Here is a 15,842-nt window from a genome sequence, read left to right on the forward strand (position 1 = left end):
GAGACCTTAAGGCTTATTTGTTGACAAATTATTTTATAAACAATTGGTTACATATTAGACGTCCTGCAAAAATAAGATTTAATACTCACAGGATGCTAAAAATCACAAAAATTGTCTCTCATCCGAAAGCATGGCTGCTTCTGAATGCCTCCAAACGTAGAAAAGTGCTTGTTGACGTCTACCTGTTCACCAGCTGAACCTTGACCTCTTGCTGAACGATATTTGGCAGTGGGTTATTTAGGCAGGTTAGTTGAAGAAGAGTACAGCATCTCTTTGCTTTTGTCCATTTTATTTTGGTTAAAAAACATTTCTTATCTTTTTTTACATGAAACACTCTCAGAGAGCGAGAAAGACCGAAAGAGACAGAGTGAGAAAAAGACCGAAAGAGGAGACAAGTGTCATCAGATCATCTACATATTCTTTAAGACTTTTTTCAACCATAAACTCATAAGTGAAAGAGAAGCATGTCCAGAGACGTCGCGTCTCTCAGTTCATATTTACAGGAAGTTTGCGAGCACCCCGTCGCTCGGTTGAACATCATCAAATCCTTGATCAACTTACTTAAACACAGGAAAGGGGGCGGAGCTTTGCGTCAACGTCCTCAAAACCCGGCAAAGTGATTGGTCGGTGTCAACACCGAAGCAGACGATTGGTTGGCAGTTCGTTTGTGTTCTTTTATCCGCCACGCTGCTGAAAAACAATAGTCTGGTTGACGTGACTCGTAACCTTTGACCTCTATGACGTTGAGAGCGTGACTCCCGACTGTAGTCGCTCCCCAAGAGTGTAAGTGTGTGATTTTTTTTGGCATGTATAAGAGCTGCGGTCTCTGGTGTAAGTGTTATCACATTCTGATAAAGGTCTGACACTCATACACCACACCACCCTGAACGAAAGAGATCCTGCTGAAAAACCAGCTTAACCCGGCCTGAGGTGGTTTTCAGATGGTCTTCCACCCAAAACCAGCAAACAAACCAGCTCGGCTAAGGGTGCGTTTCCCAAAAAGCATCGTTGGCCAACTATAATCGCAAATTCCATTGAACTCTATTGATAACGACGGAACTTGCGACCATAGTTGGCTTTGGTAAACGCACCCCAGGACGGGAGACCGGATAACCACCTCAGACTGGTTTAAACTGGGTTTCTCAGCAGGGAAGAGATGGAGGATGCACAAATGGAGGAAAAACTACCCGATAAGAAGACGACTTCTTAGAAAGGACAGACTGATGTGCTTGAATGGCAGTGAGATGAGCAGGGTGGGTGTGCGGGCGACCAGGAAACAGAGACGTGGAGGAGGAAGCCAACATCATCTTCATCATCATCATCATCATCATCTAAACAGGGATCTTCCCAAGGCTTTCACCACAGTGCTCCTTTTGGGAGATCTGAGGGCAAGCCATAATTGTTCATCGTTATCTGCAAGTAGCTTCATACTGATGCAGGAATCTCAACGAAAACATGTCTGGCTCATATTTCACAACGGAAGTCTTTCTTAGGAGTTTCGGAGTGAGGTACGAGCCGGACATGAGGTTTCTTGAGATTCGCCCCTGATTCCTTTTGGGAGATCTGAGGACAAGCCATAATTGATTATCGTTATCTGCAAGTAGCTTCATACTGATTCAGGAATCTCAACGAAAACATGTCTGGCTCATATTTCACAACGGAAGTCTTTCTTAGGAGTTTAGGAGTCCTCTTAGGAATTTCGGAGTGAAGTACGAGCCGGACTTGAGGTTTCATTGGGATTCGCCCTGATACTAATCGTGATGACGATGATGGTGATGTCGAAGTCATCCCCCCTCATTGTCCTCCTCCAGATCTGCGTGTCCTGGTCACCAGCGCCCTAGTCACAGACTGGTCACCAGTTGCATTTGTCCGTCGCCGTCCCCCTGCGAGGGCTGGAGTCCCAGTCGAGGCTCATCGTTGGTCCTGCGAGGCGGAGGCTGGTAGAAGGCGGAGATGTGCGCTTGACGTCCCGCGCTGAAGTACAGCTCGTCCGGCGGGAGCGTGGGGTGAGGCTCCGCCCCCAGCGCCTCAGGACTGCTGTCGGGATAGGACGAATCGCGGTCCCGCGCGTACAGGGAGGCGGAGTCAGGTCCGGCCCCGCCCACGCCGTCAGTGATCTCCGCTGAGTAACTCTCCGAGTCCTCTTCGCTCTGGTAGAAAACAGACTGGGCGTGCTCAAGGAGGCGGGGTTTATCCGGGAGGCGGGGCTTATCAGGGAGGCGGGGCTTATCCGGGAGGCGTGGCTTTTCGAGTGCTTTGTACAGCAGCTCGTCCTCATCTTGCGGGGGTGGCGGAGGCGGGCGAGGCAAGGGCCGTTGCGGAGGCTCCCGGTGACCCGTCGACGTGGCGTAGTTCGTCATTGTCGAATTCGTTCCATTGCCGTATCGATCGGTGGAAGGGCGCAGGTTACTCTGCACCAGCTCAGATATTATCATCTTCTCCAACGCCGCTGCGTCAGAAAGATTCCGCCTCAAACCGGTTGAAGGCTCCGCCCCTCTAGGTGTCAAAAGGGCGGGGCTGACTTCTCCGGACACGCCCCCTGACCCCACAGGAACGCCTCCCAGCAGGTCTGAGCTCCCTCCGTGAAGCGAGTAGCTATTGTTGTAGTTCCCGTTCAGTCGGACTCCCTCCAGCCCACATGACTCGCGGCTGCGCGACAGGGTGCCCTCTACAGGAAGGAGAGAGAAATGCTCTGTTACACAACATGATTTTAGTAATTAAATGTCAAAATTTCTTTCAGTTTGACCATTCGGTTAGGAGCTTAACCTTCATTCTTCCCTCGCGTTCTGTAACAAATCTTTCCCTCGCGGGTCAAAATGAGCCGAAGGCCCTACAATTATACTTCATTTTTATTTTTTTGTACAGAAAGCTTATTTTATTTCATTTTGCTAATATATTTGATTGATTTTTTTTGTTATTTGTTATTTTATTTACCTTTAAATCAATAACTAAAAAATAAATAGTAATTTAGTAATTTAAGCACATTCCTCAAATTACTATAACTTAAATTCAAAATAACTCAGAATTTCATGCATAACCCTTTTAATTCAGCTCAAAATATCTTACATTGGGTGTCTTTACCGACCTCTTGTGGAAAATAAATAATATAACATGATATTTCATGACTCTAGATGGCCTTATAGCTCTATATGGAGCAAATGAGCTGTTCCGCTGGGTCCTAAAGTCAGTTTCTCTTCAGTATGCATTCAAACATAAAAGCATTAGCATTTTTTATTAAAATTTTGAGCATTTTTAGGTTTTTCTATGTATACTGAAGCATTCCTCGCATTCCATTCATTCCTAAGGGGGTCAAATTGACCCGTGAGGGAAGGATTTGTTACTTTTTTAAATTTCAACCACAAAACTCCTCGAATCCATTCAATTTTTTTTTGTGCATTTTTTGGTTCAAGTTCACTTTTTGGTTCCTGGGGTCTCAGACCCCCCTGATCAACACTCAATTTAAAAAAAAAAAAAAAAAAAAAAAAAGATTTTCCTCAAGGGAAGGATGAGGGTTAAGGTCGTTTTTTTTTCAGGATGTGACACCATTTAGTGAATATTGCATTGATATGTAATTGATACTGAATGAGTGAGCAGTTTCAGGCCCATGAATGTGTAAATACAGAGATGCATCTAATGCTTGCGTTCTTTCATGCACATAAAATAAGCAAAATTCCCCAATAACACCTGCTCTGTCATGTCTCTCGACAGTGTGCTCACACTTAAGAGAAACAACGAACGCTTTTTCATTATTTACTCACCTTTACGTCATTGCAAACCAGCTGTCAGACATTATTAAATCGAGGTGTTTCTCAGTCCCCCAGTGCTGCTTAACTTTATTTTATAGTCTCAGTCTGTCTCTGTTATTCATGTTAATACACCATCTCTGTAGTAACAGACATCTAAAACACCGGAAAATCTGATGTGCATGTCTGAGTGTGACGTAAAAGTCTTGTATAAATGAGGCATTAGGGTTTGTAAATGATTTTTGGCGTGCTTGATGTGAGTGAATTATATATTAGTGAGGGGAAGATGAAGGAGAAGCATGGATATGACAGAAACACAGACAGAGAGAAAGAACGCGCGTCTCGTACTTGAGTTTCTGAACGTGCCTGTAGATCGGTTCACAAAGAGAGTCAGACAGGAAGAAAGGAGAAACAAGTGAATACAGATACACACACATTTAGAGAAAACACACAAAATGTTTTTCATCACACACACACACACACACACTGACCAGTGGCGTTGAAAACTGCAGGTGAGGGCGGGTTGAATGTTTCAGCCAATAAGGTGTTGTAAGGGGAGGAGCCAGAGCGGGTCTGAAGCATTGGATTGGCTAGGAGGTGATTACCCATAGTGCCTGAGGAGAAACAGCACGGCCCTTACAGAGAGACATTTCAGCTGTGGGTCACTGTTGTGAAATGGTGCTGTTTGTGTGTGAGGTTCTGAAGAAACTATTCTAACAAATCAAAAAAAAAAAAAATCTTGCTTGTGCCAAGAAAAAAATCCCCATGAATTTTCCATGTAAAAAAGACTAAAGGAGCTCAACAAAGGGTGCAGTTTTTATTCTTATTTATAATATACTTTTTTATTACTTTTTTTTTTTATTTGCCATTACTAATAATTATTTTATATTTTAAAAAAAAAAAAAAAAAAAAAAAAAAAAAAATATATATATATATATATATATATATATATATTTTTATTTTTATTTTTTTTTTTTCATGTAAAAGAGACTAAGAATGGAGCTCAACAAAGGGTGCAGTTTTTATTCTTATTTATAACATACTTTTTTTATTACTAATATTTTTTTAGTTTGCTATTACTAATAATTATTTTTTATATTTTTTTCAATTTAAAAAAAATAAACACCTGAAAGACTGTACATTTTGCCAATAAACCTGATTTGCAATGTGGGTTGAATAATTTCGATTGCAACTGCTATTTTTATTTATTTTTGACCTAATTGGAATCGAAATTTGGAATCGATAAACAGAATCGAAATCGGAATCATTAAAATTCAAACAAATTATTTTTTATATTTTTTTAAATTTTAAAATAATTTTTTAAATATTTTTAAATGTAATTGTAAAGATTCTATTGAAGTATTTCTTATATACTTTAATTTTATTTGTTATTACTAATATTTTTTTTATTTTTTTTTTTAAATATATGTTCAAATATATATATATATAAGCGTAACAATTTTATTCATATTTTTATGAATTTTTTAAATACATGTAAATGAAAAAAAAAATCTATATTTATATAATGTACTGGCAACAATTTTACTCGTTTTTTTATATTAATATTTTACTATTTGCTATTATTATTAATATTTTTATTTTTTTTAATCAAATGTATTCATTTTAAAATAATTTTCTATGTATTAAATGTATTTCTTTATTAATATTTTTATTTCAACAAAAGCACAACTTTGCATAAGAGAGTGTGTATACAGTATGTGTGTGTATTTCACCTCGGGTGAGTGTAGGTGTGTTGTTGATCTCAGCTGCCATGAAGGACGATTCTGTCTGCCGTCGAACAGTGTCATTCCACATCCTCCTGATACGACTCTGATCACACACACACACACACACACACACACACACACACACACACACAGGTGAGATTTAAGCCACAGGTGAGTAAACTCCTGATACTTCAGACAGTGTAACACCTCACAGACACACACATACACAAACACACATGTGTGTATTACCTGTCTTTGTGCAGGCGCATGTCGTGATTGGCTGCCGCCGTAGTAACGATTGTTGCCTCGGTGGGCGGAGCTCTTGAGGGAACCATGGGAACCGGTGGAGGAGGCGTGGCCACAGCAGGGTGATTGACGCAAGCATTTGCCGTACTCTTTCTGCACCTGTTAAACACACAACACTGTGTGAGAAACCAGGTTAGGAGGCCAAACACAGGCAACACACACACACACACACACCTTCTTCTGCAGGGCGCAGTGCAGGAGGAAGATGAACATGCCGTGTAGAGCGTTGAAGGAGGTGAAGAGATACGCCATCACTACACTGTTGTCATTGATGAACAAGAGGCCGAAGATCCACGTCAGAGACACCAGTAACAGCAGCGTCACAGAACTGACCGTCCAGCACCTGCACACACACACACAGATACACACACACACACACACACACACACACACACACACTCTTTCATGATTTCGTCCACCCAGAGTTGGTATCAGTAAATAAAAATACTACAAAAACATGGCAACACTTCACAATAAGGTTTCATTTGTTAACAAACACATCACAATATTCCTCATTTAAATAATGAATACGCATAATAAAGGGGCGGGGCCTGGTTGAGTTAGTAGTAGGGTTGGAAATCGAAAATCAATTCCAATTCTAGAATCGAATCCTTGAGGAATCGGATACTTGTTATAAAATTTTATTTAACCACTTGAAACATTGTGTTGAGCTATTTGAATTACTTTTGTTTGATTTGTTCATTGCAAACACCTGAAAGACTGTACATTTTGCCAATAAACCTGATTTGCAATGTGGCTTGAATAATTTCGATTGCAACTGGAATTTATTTATTTTTTACCTTATTGGAATCGAAGTTTGGAATCGATAAACAGAATCGAAATCGGAATCATTAAAATGCAAACGATACCCAAACCTAGTTAGCAGTGAGTTGAAACTGCCGGTTATGGTAAGAGGCTCAACATTCAAGCAACATGTTCTAGTAGAGCTATAAAACAACATCAAGGCTTTGAAAAAGTCCTCTTTAATTATTGCGATCACAAAATCCTGCAGGGACTAAAAAACAGTGATTTGACTTGACGTCCACACAAATAGAGCTCCTCGCATGAAGAGAACAGAGACTCGATAATAGAGTTAGAATGATACGATGTAAAATACACTGCTCACATACAGTCAAACCAAAAAGTATTCAGACACCAGATGGACACTATAGTTCATTTATGTAAGTGAGGAGAGCAAAATAAAGTAAACTGTGACATATTACACCCTAAAATTCTTCATACAGTGACTACCAGTAACATTTATAAACATTTGGGACCAAACATTATTCAGACACTTTGAGCTGATCATGTTTTGCTGAAGTGTGTTTTCTTTAATTGCTAATGCTCTTTTTACACACAGACTGAACACAATGAAGCATTGCTTGGTGATTGGTTGAGCTAAACTGGTATTATCTAATTGTGTAGTTAAATTTAACAGCTGACAGATATTCAACATAATTCATGTGTGAGACAGTCTAACAGAAGGACGGACAGAACCAGTCAAATATCAACTTGGTTATTGTCATATTTTATCACCATTCTCTAAACTATAGTGAATAAACTGTGATAATGTGAGGAATGTTGAAGGTGTCTGAATAAATGTTGGTTTGACTGTAAATGCCAGATCCGATAGCGTTGCATTCTGGAACTGTCTCACTGCAAATGTGGTAATGCTCTGTATTTTGGCAAAAAGAAAATCTCCAAGAGAGCAGAGAATAACAAACAAGGGATACAAGCTCGTAGCAACGTGATTTATTTTCATGTTTCCAATAAGCAGAGACACGTGACTGTCACGGCTTGGCAGATGAAACAGACAGATGACGTTAATTTCCAGCGGAGATTTTAATGAAACAAGCGGGTAAACAGAATGTAACAGCGTGTTCACAAGACATGCACACACACACACACACAATAACCGACAAGGGACTGATAATTGTGCCAGTGATTCTCACTTGATGTTGTCGAAGCGGCTGGAGTCCGGTTTCAGTACGGTGGAGTGACGCAGCATCCGGTGCACAGTGATGACCAGCACCACCAGGTTCAGCTAAACACAAGAGGTCAAAGGTCAGACCAGCTATTAAGAGAGTCAACGTCATTCAGGAGATACTCAATTCAGCAATGTAATACAGTTATGTTGCATTTTTCATCCAATTTTGTTGTAAATATAATATAAAATAGCACTATTTCAACAATATAAAAAATAGCCAGGGCTGCCAACTTTTGAGTTTAGCTTGGAGTGAGAATTATGGAAAAGGGGGGTTTGGATTGGGGGGGGGGGGGACTTTAGTTTAGTTTAGTAACAACAAGTTTAGTAACAACATGTTACAATGTTTACATGGTATAATGACTGTAGGCTACTGTTTTTATCATTGCTTGACACACATTTCACGACTTCAATTCTATTAAATTCTTGTGGTTTTATTCCATCGATTCAATATCAATTCATTTGGATGAATAAAAGGTACAGTAGAATAAAAGGTAAGATTTATCTCAAGAAAAAAAAAAACTCACCTAATGCTGTAAACATACAGCCCTGTCAGCTGGAATTATTATTAAAGGTTAAAAATAACAACTCAAATAAAATATAATGAGGTTTTTATTATAATAACAAAGTTATAGTATTTTAATGATATAATATAGTGCACATATTTAGCAAAATACTCCTCTCTCTGGCCAATCTTTCTAGCTAACTAACGTGCTAAGGTCATTAAACGGTTAATATATAAAGATAAATGTAACGTTATATAGTTCTCCAGCTGTTTTATTGACCTCTTTCTGCCGTTGAAAAACACTGATTGATTGATATTATGTATGAGGCATATACATATCGTTAAGTTGTACTGTATCTTTCAACATACCTATTGTTCATTCGTGTTCATTTACTATTAACTAGTAGTAAAGAGTAAGAGATGATCGGTTCACGTATAGCGATCTGTCACGTCACATTTACAAGCGCCAAAACGCTATTTATTGTTTGAATTTCGTAATAAAATTGATAGAATCTGAGAGCTGAGAATGTTTTATATCAAAATGAACCTGCTCTGTCTTGTCTGTCAGTGTCAGTGTCCTCTTTGCTTCGCGATTGTTCTCTGCGTGAGGAAAGGGATGTGTGGCGTGAGAGCGTGTGAAAAGTCTCAATTGCGTGAGTCTCACGGTGAATGCCTGACAGTTGGCAGCCCTGGTGCAGTTTTGTAAGCTCTTTCCATCTGCATAAACCATGCATATATAAAACTAAATATACACACAAGTTAGCATGAGTAGTGCAGTGGTTCAGCGTTACAAACACAGCCAATGTCTAACAAAAAGTATTTGTAAATGATGCATTTTCTGAGCCAGTGCATTAAAATGAGTCTCACCAGGATAACGAGGGAGGCGGGGCCGATAAACGTCCAGATGAAGTAGTTATCCACCCTCAGCCAGCAGCTACAAACACACAGAAGATGTATTACACACACACACACACACGGATGTCATCAGCACATGTGGAGGGAAACACACTCACGCTTTGGGTCCTCCGTAGCTCCTGTAGTCGATGGCGGTGGAAATGGCCACCACCAGCGTGGGGAAGCCGTACGCCGAGAGGTAGTAGTACTTGCGCCGAGACGTCTCGCTCTCGAACACCTCCACCATCAGCACATACAGCTGAACCGTCTCCATGCAGAGCCAGCAGAACACCGACAGCAGAGAGAAGTGCAGCAGGCCCGCCAGGACCGGGCACACAACCTACACACACACACACACACACACACCTAGGGTTGCCAACTTATGGAAAGGAAAATAAGGAACAATCGTGGTTCTTTATAGGAAAATAAGGGACAGAATAAGGGACACCCAAAATATTTGTAGTGTACCACACAGTGCATATCATTTCAGCATCTACAGTTAAATATGTGTACAAAAGATGTATAAAGGTTCTCAGACAAACACATTTGGGTCATTTCGGAAAAATCAACCAAATTTCAGACACTTTCCCAGCTCAAATTTTTGATTTTGTTAAAAGAAAATATTCTGAAGAAAGACAAACGTAAATGAAGAAGAAAGCCAAAATATTAGGCTACATGTGATGGATGTCTATTTACTGAGTAATTTACAGTTTTGTAAAATGGGTCAAAATGACAATTTTCACCTAAGATTTGGAGTCAGATTACAGGGGGGTTAAAATGACTTTTAAACTGCATCATTATTTTACTTTTACACAGAGATTGTTAGGTCTATTGGTTGACTTTAGCCATCTTTGTTTCATTATAGCTATGCCAACAGTGACATTTTAAAAATGGGAAAAAGCAGTACTTTTGTTTTTTGCCCAAAGTTTGCATGCCTGCAACTCATATTAAAAATATCTTAATATTCTCTTAGATTCTAATTCTTAACAAACTTTTCTTTTGGTTTCTTATTTTTTAAGGCCAAATATGGTTAATTAAGTCCCAATATAGGGATGTTAATGTGGCTCCAGTTAGTTTACATTTTCAATGGTCGCACATTTTCTGAAGAACAAATAATGTTGAAACTAGAAATGTATCTTGTTTTTTTTTTCTATCAACACAATTGAACATTACTAGAGTGCCATAAATAGTATTTTTCCAAAGTTTGTGTGCCTGTAACTCTAAAAATAATAAAGATACCTTAATATCCTTCTAAATTCTCATTCTTAATAAACTTTTCTTTTGTAATCTTCATTTTAAAGGCCATATATGGTTCAGTCCCATAGAAATAATGTGGCTCCATGTTCAAATTGTTGAATTTGACCTATTTTCAATATATAGAACGTTACCAACGAATATTACTGTATCATCAACCTCTATTCAAAACGATAAACATAAAAGGTTTTTTTTTTTTTGGTCAGGAAGATACATAGATGGCATAAAATTTAAAAGCACAATAATTAAACGTCTTTTTTTAAAAAAAAGCATTTAAACAATGGCACTCAAAATTTTGAACTAGGCCTAAATGTTTTTGCAACCATGTATGAATAAATGAAAAGTGCATACTTTTCAGATAAAGAATGTTGGACTCATGAACAATAATCACGTTGTTTGTAATCGCCCAAACTGATTAGCCGGAATAAAAACGCGGACAGTGAAAGAATGGATTTGCCGTTAGCGCGAGTCCCGATGGCTGTGAAGCGGGAGCGACAGCCGGGAGAGGATTCTGCTGGGTCTTAAAGCCTTCCGCGAATGGCTATGTTTGCAAATCAAACAAAGATTTATCTCAGAGAAATGGTTAATTCTTAATTTAGATCGTATGCCTGAAAATACGGGACAAACTGCGTTCCGTATGGCTTTCATACGGGACGCTTCATTGATGCCTTAAATACGGGACGATTCCGTATTATACGGAACGGTTGGCAACCCTACACACACCTGACGTGTCAGCTGATGAGGTCTGGATTACTTTAGAACAGTCTTGCTTGGTCTGGTTTAGTCTGATAAAGTTCTGTTCAGTCTGATGATGTTTATCTTTAGTGTGATGAGGTCTGGTTTAGTCTGATACAGTCCTGTTTGGACTGATGAGGTCTGGTTTAGTCTGATAAAGTTCTGTTCAGTCTGATGATGTTTATCTTTAGTGTGATGAGGTCTGGTTTAGTCTGATACAGTCTTATTTGGTCTGCTGTGATTTGGTTTAGTCTGATACAGTCCTGTTTGGACTGATGAGGTCTGGTTTAGTCTGATACAGTCCTGTTTGGACTGATGAGGTCTGGTTTAGTCTGATGCAGTCCTGTTTGGACTGATGAGGTCTGGTTTAGTCTGATACAGTCCTGTTTGGACTGATGAGGTCTGGTTTAGTCTGATGCAGTCCTGTTTGGACTGATGAGGTCTGGTTTAGTCTGATGCAGTCCTGTTTGAACTGATGAGGTCTGGTTTAGTCTGATACAGTCCTGTTTGGTCTGATGAGGTCTGGTTTAGTCTGATGCAGTCCTGTTTGGTCTGATGAGGTCTGGTTTAGTCTGATGCAGTCCTGTTTGGACTGATGAGGTCTGGTTTAGTCTGATGCAGTCCTGTTTGAACTGATGAGGTCTGGTTTAGTCTGATACAGTCCTGTTTGGACTGATGAGGTCGGGTTTAGTCTGATGAGGTCGGGTTTAGTCTGATACAGTCCTGTTTGGACTGATGAGGTCGGGTTTAGTATGATGAGGTCTGGCTTAGTCTGATACAGTCCTGTTTGGACTGATGAGGTCGGGTTTAGTCTGATACAGTCCTGTTTGAACTGATGAGGTCGGGTTTAGTATGATGAGGTCTGGCTTAGTCTGATACAGTCCTGTTTGGACTGATGAGGTCGGGTTTAGTCTGATGAGGTCTGGTTTAGTCTGATACAGTCCTGTTTGGACTGATGAGGTCGGGTTTAGTCTGATCAGGTCGGGTTTAGTCTGATACAGTCCTGTTTGGACTGATGAGGTCGGGTTTAGTATGATGAGGTCTGGCTTAGTCTGATACAGTCCTGTTTGGACTGATGAGGTCGGGTTTAGTATGATGAGGTCTGGCTTAGTCTGATACAGTCCTGTTTGGACTTATGAGGTCGGGTTTAGTCTGATCAGGTCTGGTTTAGTCTGATACAGTCCTGTTTGGACTGATGAGGTCGGGTTTAGTCTGATACAGTCCTGTTTGGACTGATGAGGTCGGGTTTAGTCTGATACAGTCCTGTTTGGACTGATGAGGTCGGGTTTAGTATGATGAGGTCTGGTTTAGTCTGATACAGTCCTGTTTGGACTGATGAGGTCGGGTTTAGTCTGATACAGTCCTGTTTGGACTGATGAGGTCGGGTTTAGTCTGATACAGTCTTGTTTGGACTGATGAGGTCGGGTTTAGTATGATGAGGTCTGGTTTAGTCTGATGCAGTCCTGTTTGGACTGATGAGGTCGGGTTTAGTATGATAAGGTCTGGTTTAGTCTGATACAGTCCTGTTTGAACTGATGAGGTCGGGTTTAGTATGATGAGGTCTGGTTTAGTCTGATACAGTCCTGTTTGGACTGATGAGGTTGGGTTTAGTATGATGAGGTCTGGCTTAGTCTGATACAGTCCTGTTTGGACTGATGGGGTCGGGTTTAGTCTGATGAGGTCTGGTTTAGTCTGATACAGTCCTGTTTGGACTGATGAGGTCGGGTTTAGTCTGATCAGTTCTGGTTTAGTCTGATACAGTCCTGTTTGGACTGATGAGGTCGGGTTTAGTATGATGAGGTCTGGCTTAGTCTGATGCAGTCCTGTTTGGATTGATGAGGTCGGGTTTAGTGTGACGAGGTCTGGTTTAGTCTGATTCAGTCTTCTTTGGACTGATGAGGTCTGGTTTAGTCTGATATGGTCCTGTTTGGACTGATGAGGTCGAGTTTAGTCTGATACAGTCTTGTTTGGACTGATGAGGTCGGGTTTAGTCTGTTGAGGTCTGGTTTAGTCTGATACAGTCTTCTTTGGACTGATGAGGTCGGGTTTAGTCTGATACAGTCCTGTTTGGTCTGCTGTGATTTGGTTTAGTCTGATACAGTTCTGTTCAGTCTGATTATGTTTTTCTTTAGTCTGATGAGGTCTGGTTTAGTCTGATACAGTCTTGTTTGGACTGATGAGGTCGGGTTTAGTCTGTTGAGGTCTGGTTTAGTCTGATACAGTCTTCTTTGGACTGATGAGGTCGGGTTTAGTCTGATACAGTCCTGTTTGGTCTGCTGTGATTTGGTTTAGTCTGATACAGTCTTGTTTGGACTGATGAGGTCTGATTTAGACTGTACTGATTTAGTCTAATCTGGTCTGATATGGTCCGATTTTGTCTAATGTGGTCTAGTTTGCTCTGTGGTGTTCTGGTAGGATCTGGTTTGCTCTGAAATGTTCTGGTTTAGCCTGTACAGTTTGATTTGATTTGGTCTGATATGGTCATATTTCTATATGGTCATATAGTCTAAAGTGGTCTGGTTTTGTCTGATTAAGTTTAGTCTGGTTTGCTCTAATGCAACCTTGTGTGAATTGGTTAAGTTTAATGTAAGATGGAGTGGTCTAGTTTGCTCAGATTTGGTCTGGTTTAATCTGATGTGGTCTAATATGGTCTGACTTTGTCTAATGTGGTCTCGTTTTGTCTAACGTGGTCTGATTTTGTCTAATGTGGTCTGGTTCAGTCTGATACTATTTAGCCTAATGTAGTCTGAAATGGTCTGATTTTGTCTAATGTGGTCTGGTTTTGTCTGATGTGTTCTGATATCTGATACAGATTAGTCTGAAGTGGTCTCAGGTGGTCTGATTTAGTCTGATGTGTTCTGGTTTAGTCTGATACAGTTTAGTCTGATGTGTTCTGAGAAGATCCGGTCCTGGCGAACTCACGGTGTAGTGTGTCTTGTCCATGCCGATGAGGAAGAGCAGCTGTGAGATGAAGAGCGTGAGGCAGAGGTTCTTGTGGATGGTGGTGCGGTCGCTCTGAAGACCCCTCAGACAGCAGAAGGTGGAGATGCAGAGAGCCAGACACACCAGAGAGATCACCATCCCCACCCATGTGATGACGAAGAGGATCAGGCCCTGAACACCTCCGGGATACTGGGAGAACAGCAGAGCGTGAGCGACACACGCGTAAATACACGCATACACACACGCATGTTTATCAAATTTGTTTTATGTTATTTTATTCAAATTTCACATTTTACAAGAAAGCAAAAGAAAACAAGATACATTTAGAAAATATATACAAATCAATGAATTAGTCTGATACAGTTTAGTCTGGTGTGTTCTGGTTTAGTCTGATGTGTTCTGGTTTAGTCTGATGTGGTCTGGTTTAGTCAGATATGTTCTGGTTTAGTCAGATGTGTTCTGGTTTAGTCTGATGTGTTCTGGTTTAGTCTGATGTGGTCTGGTTTAGTCTGTTGTGGTCTGGTTTAGTCTGATGTGGTCTGGTTTAGTCTGATGTGTTCTGGTTAAGTCTGATGTGGTCTGATTTAGTCTGATGTGTTCTGGTTTAGTCTGATGTGGTTTGGTTTAGTCTGATGTGGTCTGGTTTAGTCTGATGTGGTTTGGTTTAGTCTGATGTGGTCTGGTTTAGTCTGATGTGTTCTGGTTTAGTCTGATGTGTTCTGGTTTAGTCTGATGTGTTCTGGTTTAGTCTGATGTGGTTTGGTTTAGTCTGATGTGGTCTGGTTTAGTCTGATGTGGTCTGGTTTAGTCTGATGTGGTCTGATGTGGTCTGGTTTAGTCTGATGTGTTCTGGTTTAGTCTGATGTGGTCTGGTTTAGTCTGAGGTGGTCTGGTTTAGTCTGATGTGTTCTGGTTTAGTCTGATGTGGTCTGGTTTAGTCTGATGTGTTCTGGTTTAGTCTGATGTGGTCTGGTTTAGTCTGATGTGGTTTGGTTTAGTCTGATGTGGTCTGGTTTAGTCTGATGTGGTCTGGTTTAGTCTGATGTGGTCTGGTGTGGTCTGGTTTAGTCTGATGTGTTCTGGTTTAGTCTGATGTGGTCTGGTTTAGTCTGATGTGGTCTGGTTTAGTCTGATGTGGTCTGGTTTAGTCTGATGTGTTCTGGTTTAGTCTGATGTGGTCTGGTTTAGTCTGATGTGGTCTGGTTTAGTCTGATGTGTTCTGGTTTAGTCTGATGTGGTCTGGTTTAGTCTAATGTGGTTTGGTTTAGTCTGATGTGGTCTGATGTGGTTTGGTTTAGTCTGATGTGGTCTGATGTGGTCTGGTTTAGTCTGATGTGGTCTGATGTGGTCTGGTTTAGTCTGATGTGGTCTGGTTTAGTCTGATGTGGTCTGGTTTAGTCTGATGTGGTCTGGTTTAGTTTGATGTGGTTTGGTTTAGTCTGATGTGGTCTGGTTTAGTCTGATGTGGTCTGGTTTAGTCTGATGTGGTCTGATATGGTCTGGTTTAGTCTGATGTGGTCTGATGTGGTCTGGTTTAGTCTGATGTGGTTTGGTTTAGTCTGATGTGGTCTGATGTGGTCTGGTTTAGTCTGATGTGGTCTGATATGGTCTGGTTTAGTCTGATGTGGTCTGATGTGGTCTGGTTTAGTCTGATGTGGTCTGGTTTAGTCTGATGTGGTCTGATATGGTCTGGTTTAGTCTGATGTGGTCTGATGTGGTCTGGTTTAGTCTGATGTGGTCTGATGTGGTCT

General features: G+C 40.6%; 1 protein-coding gene across 1 annotated transcript in view; it reads right to left on the reverse strand.

Annotated features, from left to right (window-relative positions):
- Positions 1 to 1,371: 1,371 nt before the first annotated feature.
- Positions 1,372 to 15,842, reverse strand: part of LOC307154449 (adhesion G protein-coupled receptor L1) — a 65,636-nt gene continuing 51,165 nt past the window's right edge. The window contains exons 16-25 of the mRNA XM_079864397.1: positions 14,071 to 14,280; positions 9,279 to 9,499; positions 9,133 to 9,199; positions 7,729 to 7,820; positions 5,951 to 6,119; positions 5,720 to 5,875; positions 5,477 to 5,573; positions 4,235 to 4,357; positions 4,092 to 4,109; positions 1,372 to 2,668 (exon numbers count right to left, since the gene is read on the reverse strand). Coding sequence (XP_079720523.1) covers positions 1,842 to 2,668; positions 4,092 to 4,109; positions 4,235 to 4,357; positions 5,477 to 5,573; positions 5,720 to 5,875; positions 5,951 to 6,119; positions 7,729 to 7,820; positions 9,133 to 9,199; positions 9,279 to 9,499; positions 14,071 to 14,280 — 1,980 coding nt within the window. The 3' untranslated portion in view covers positions 1,372 to 1,841. The remainder of the gene's footprint in view (positions 2,669 to 4,091; positions 4,110 to 4,234; positions 4,358 to 5,476; positions 5,574 to 5,719; positions 5,876 to 5,950; positions 6,120 to 7,728; positions 7,821 to 9,132; positions 9,200 to 9,278; positions 9,500 to 14,070; positions 14,281 to 15,842) is intronic.

Source organism: Squalius cephalus (assembly GCF_949319135.1).
Source record: "Squalius cephalus genome assembly, chromosome: 2".
Classification (NCBI taxonomy): Eukaryota; Metazoa; Chordata; class Actinopteri; order Cypriniformes; family Leuciscidae; genus Squalius; species Squalius cephalus.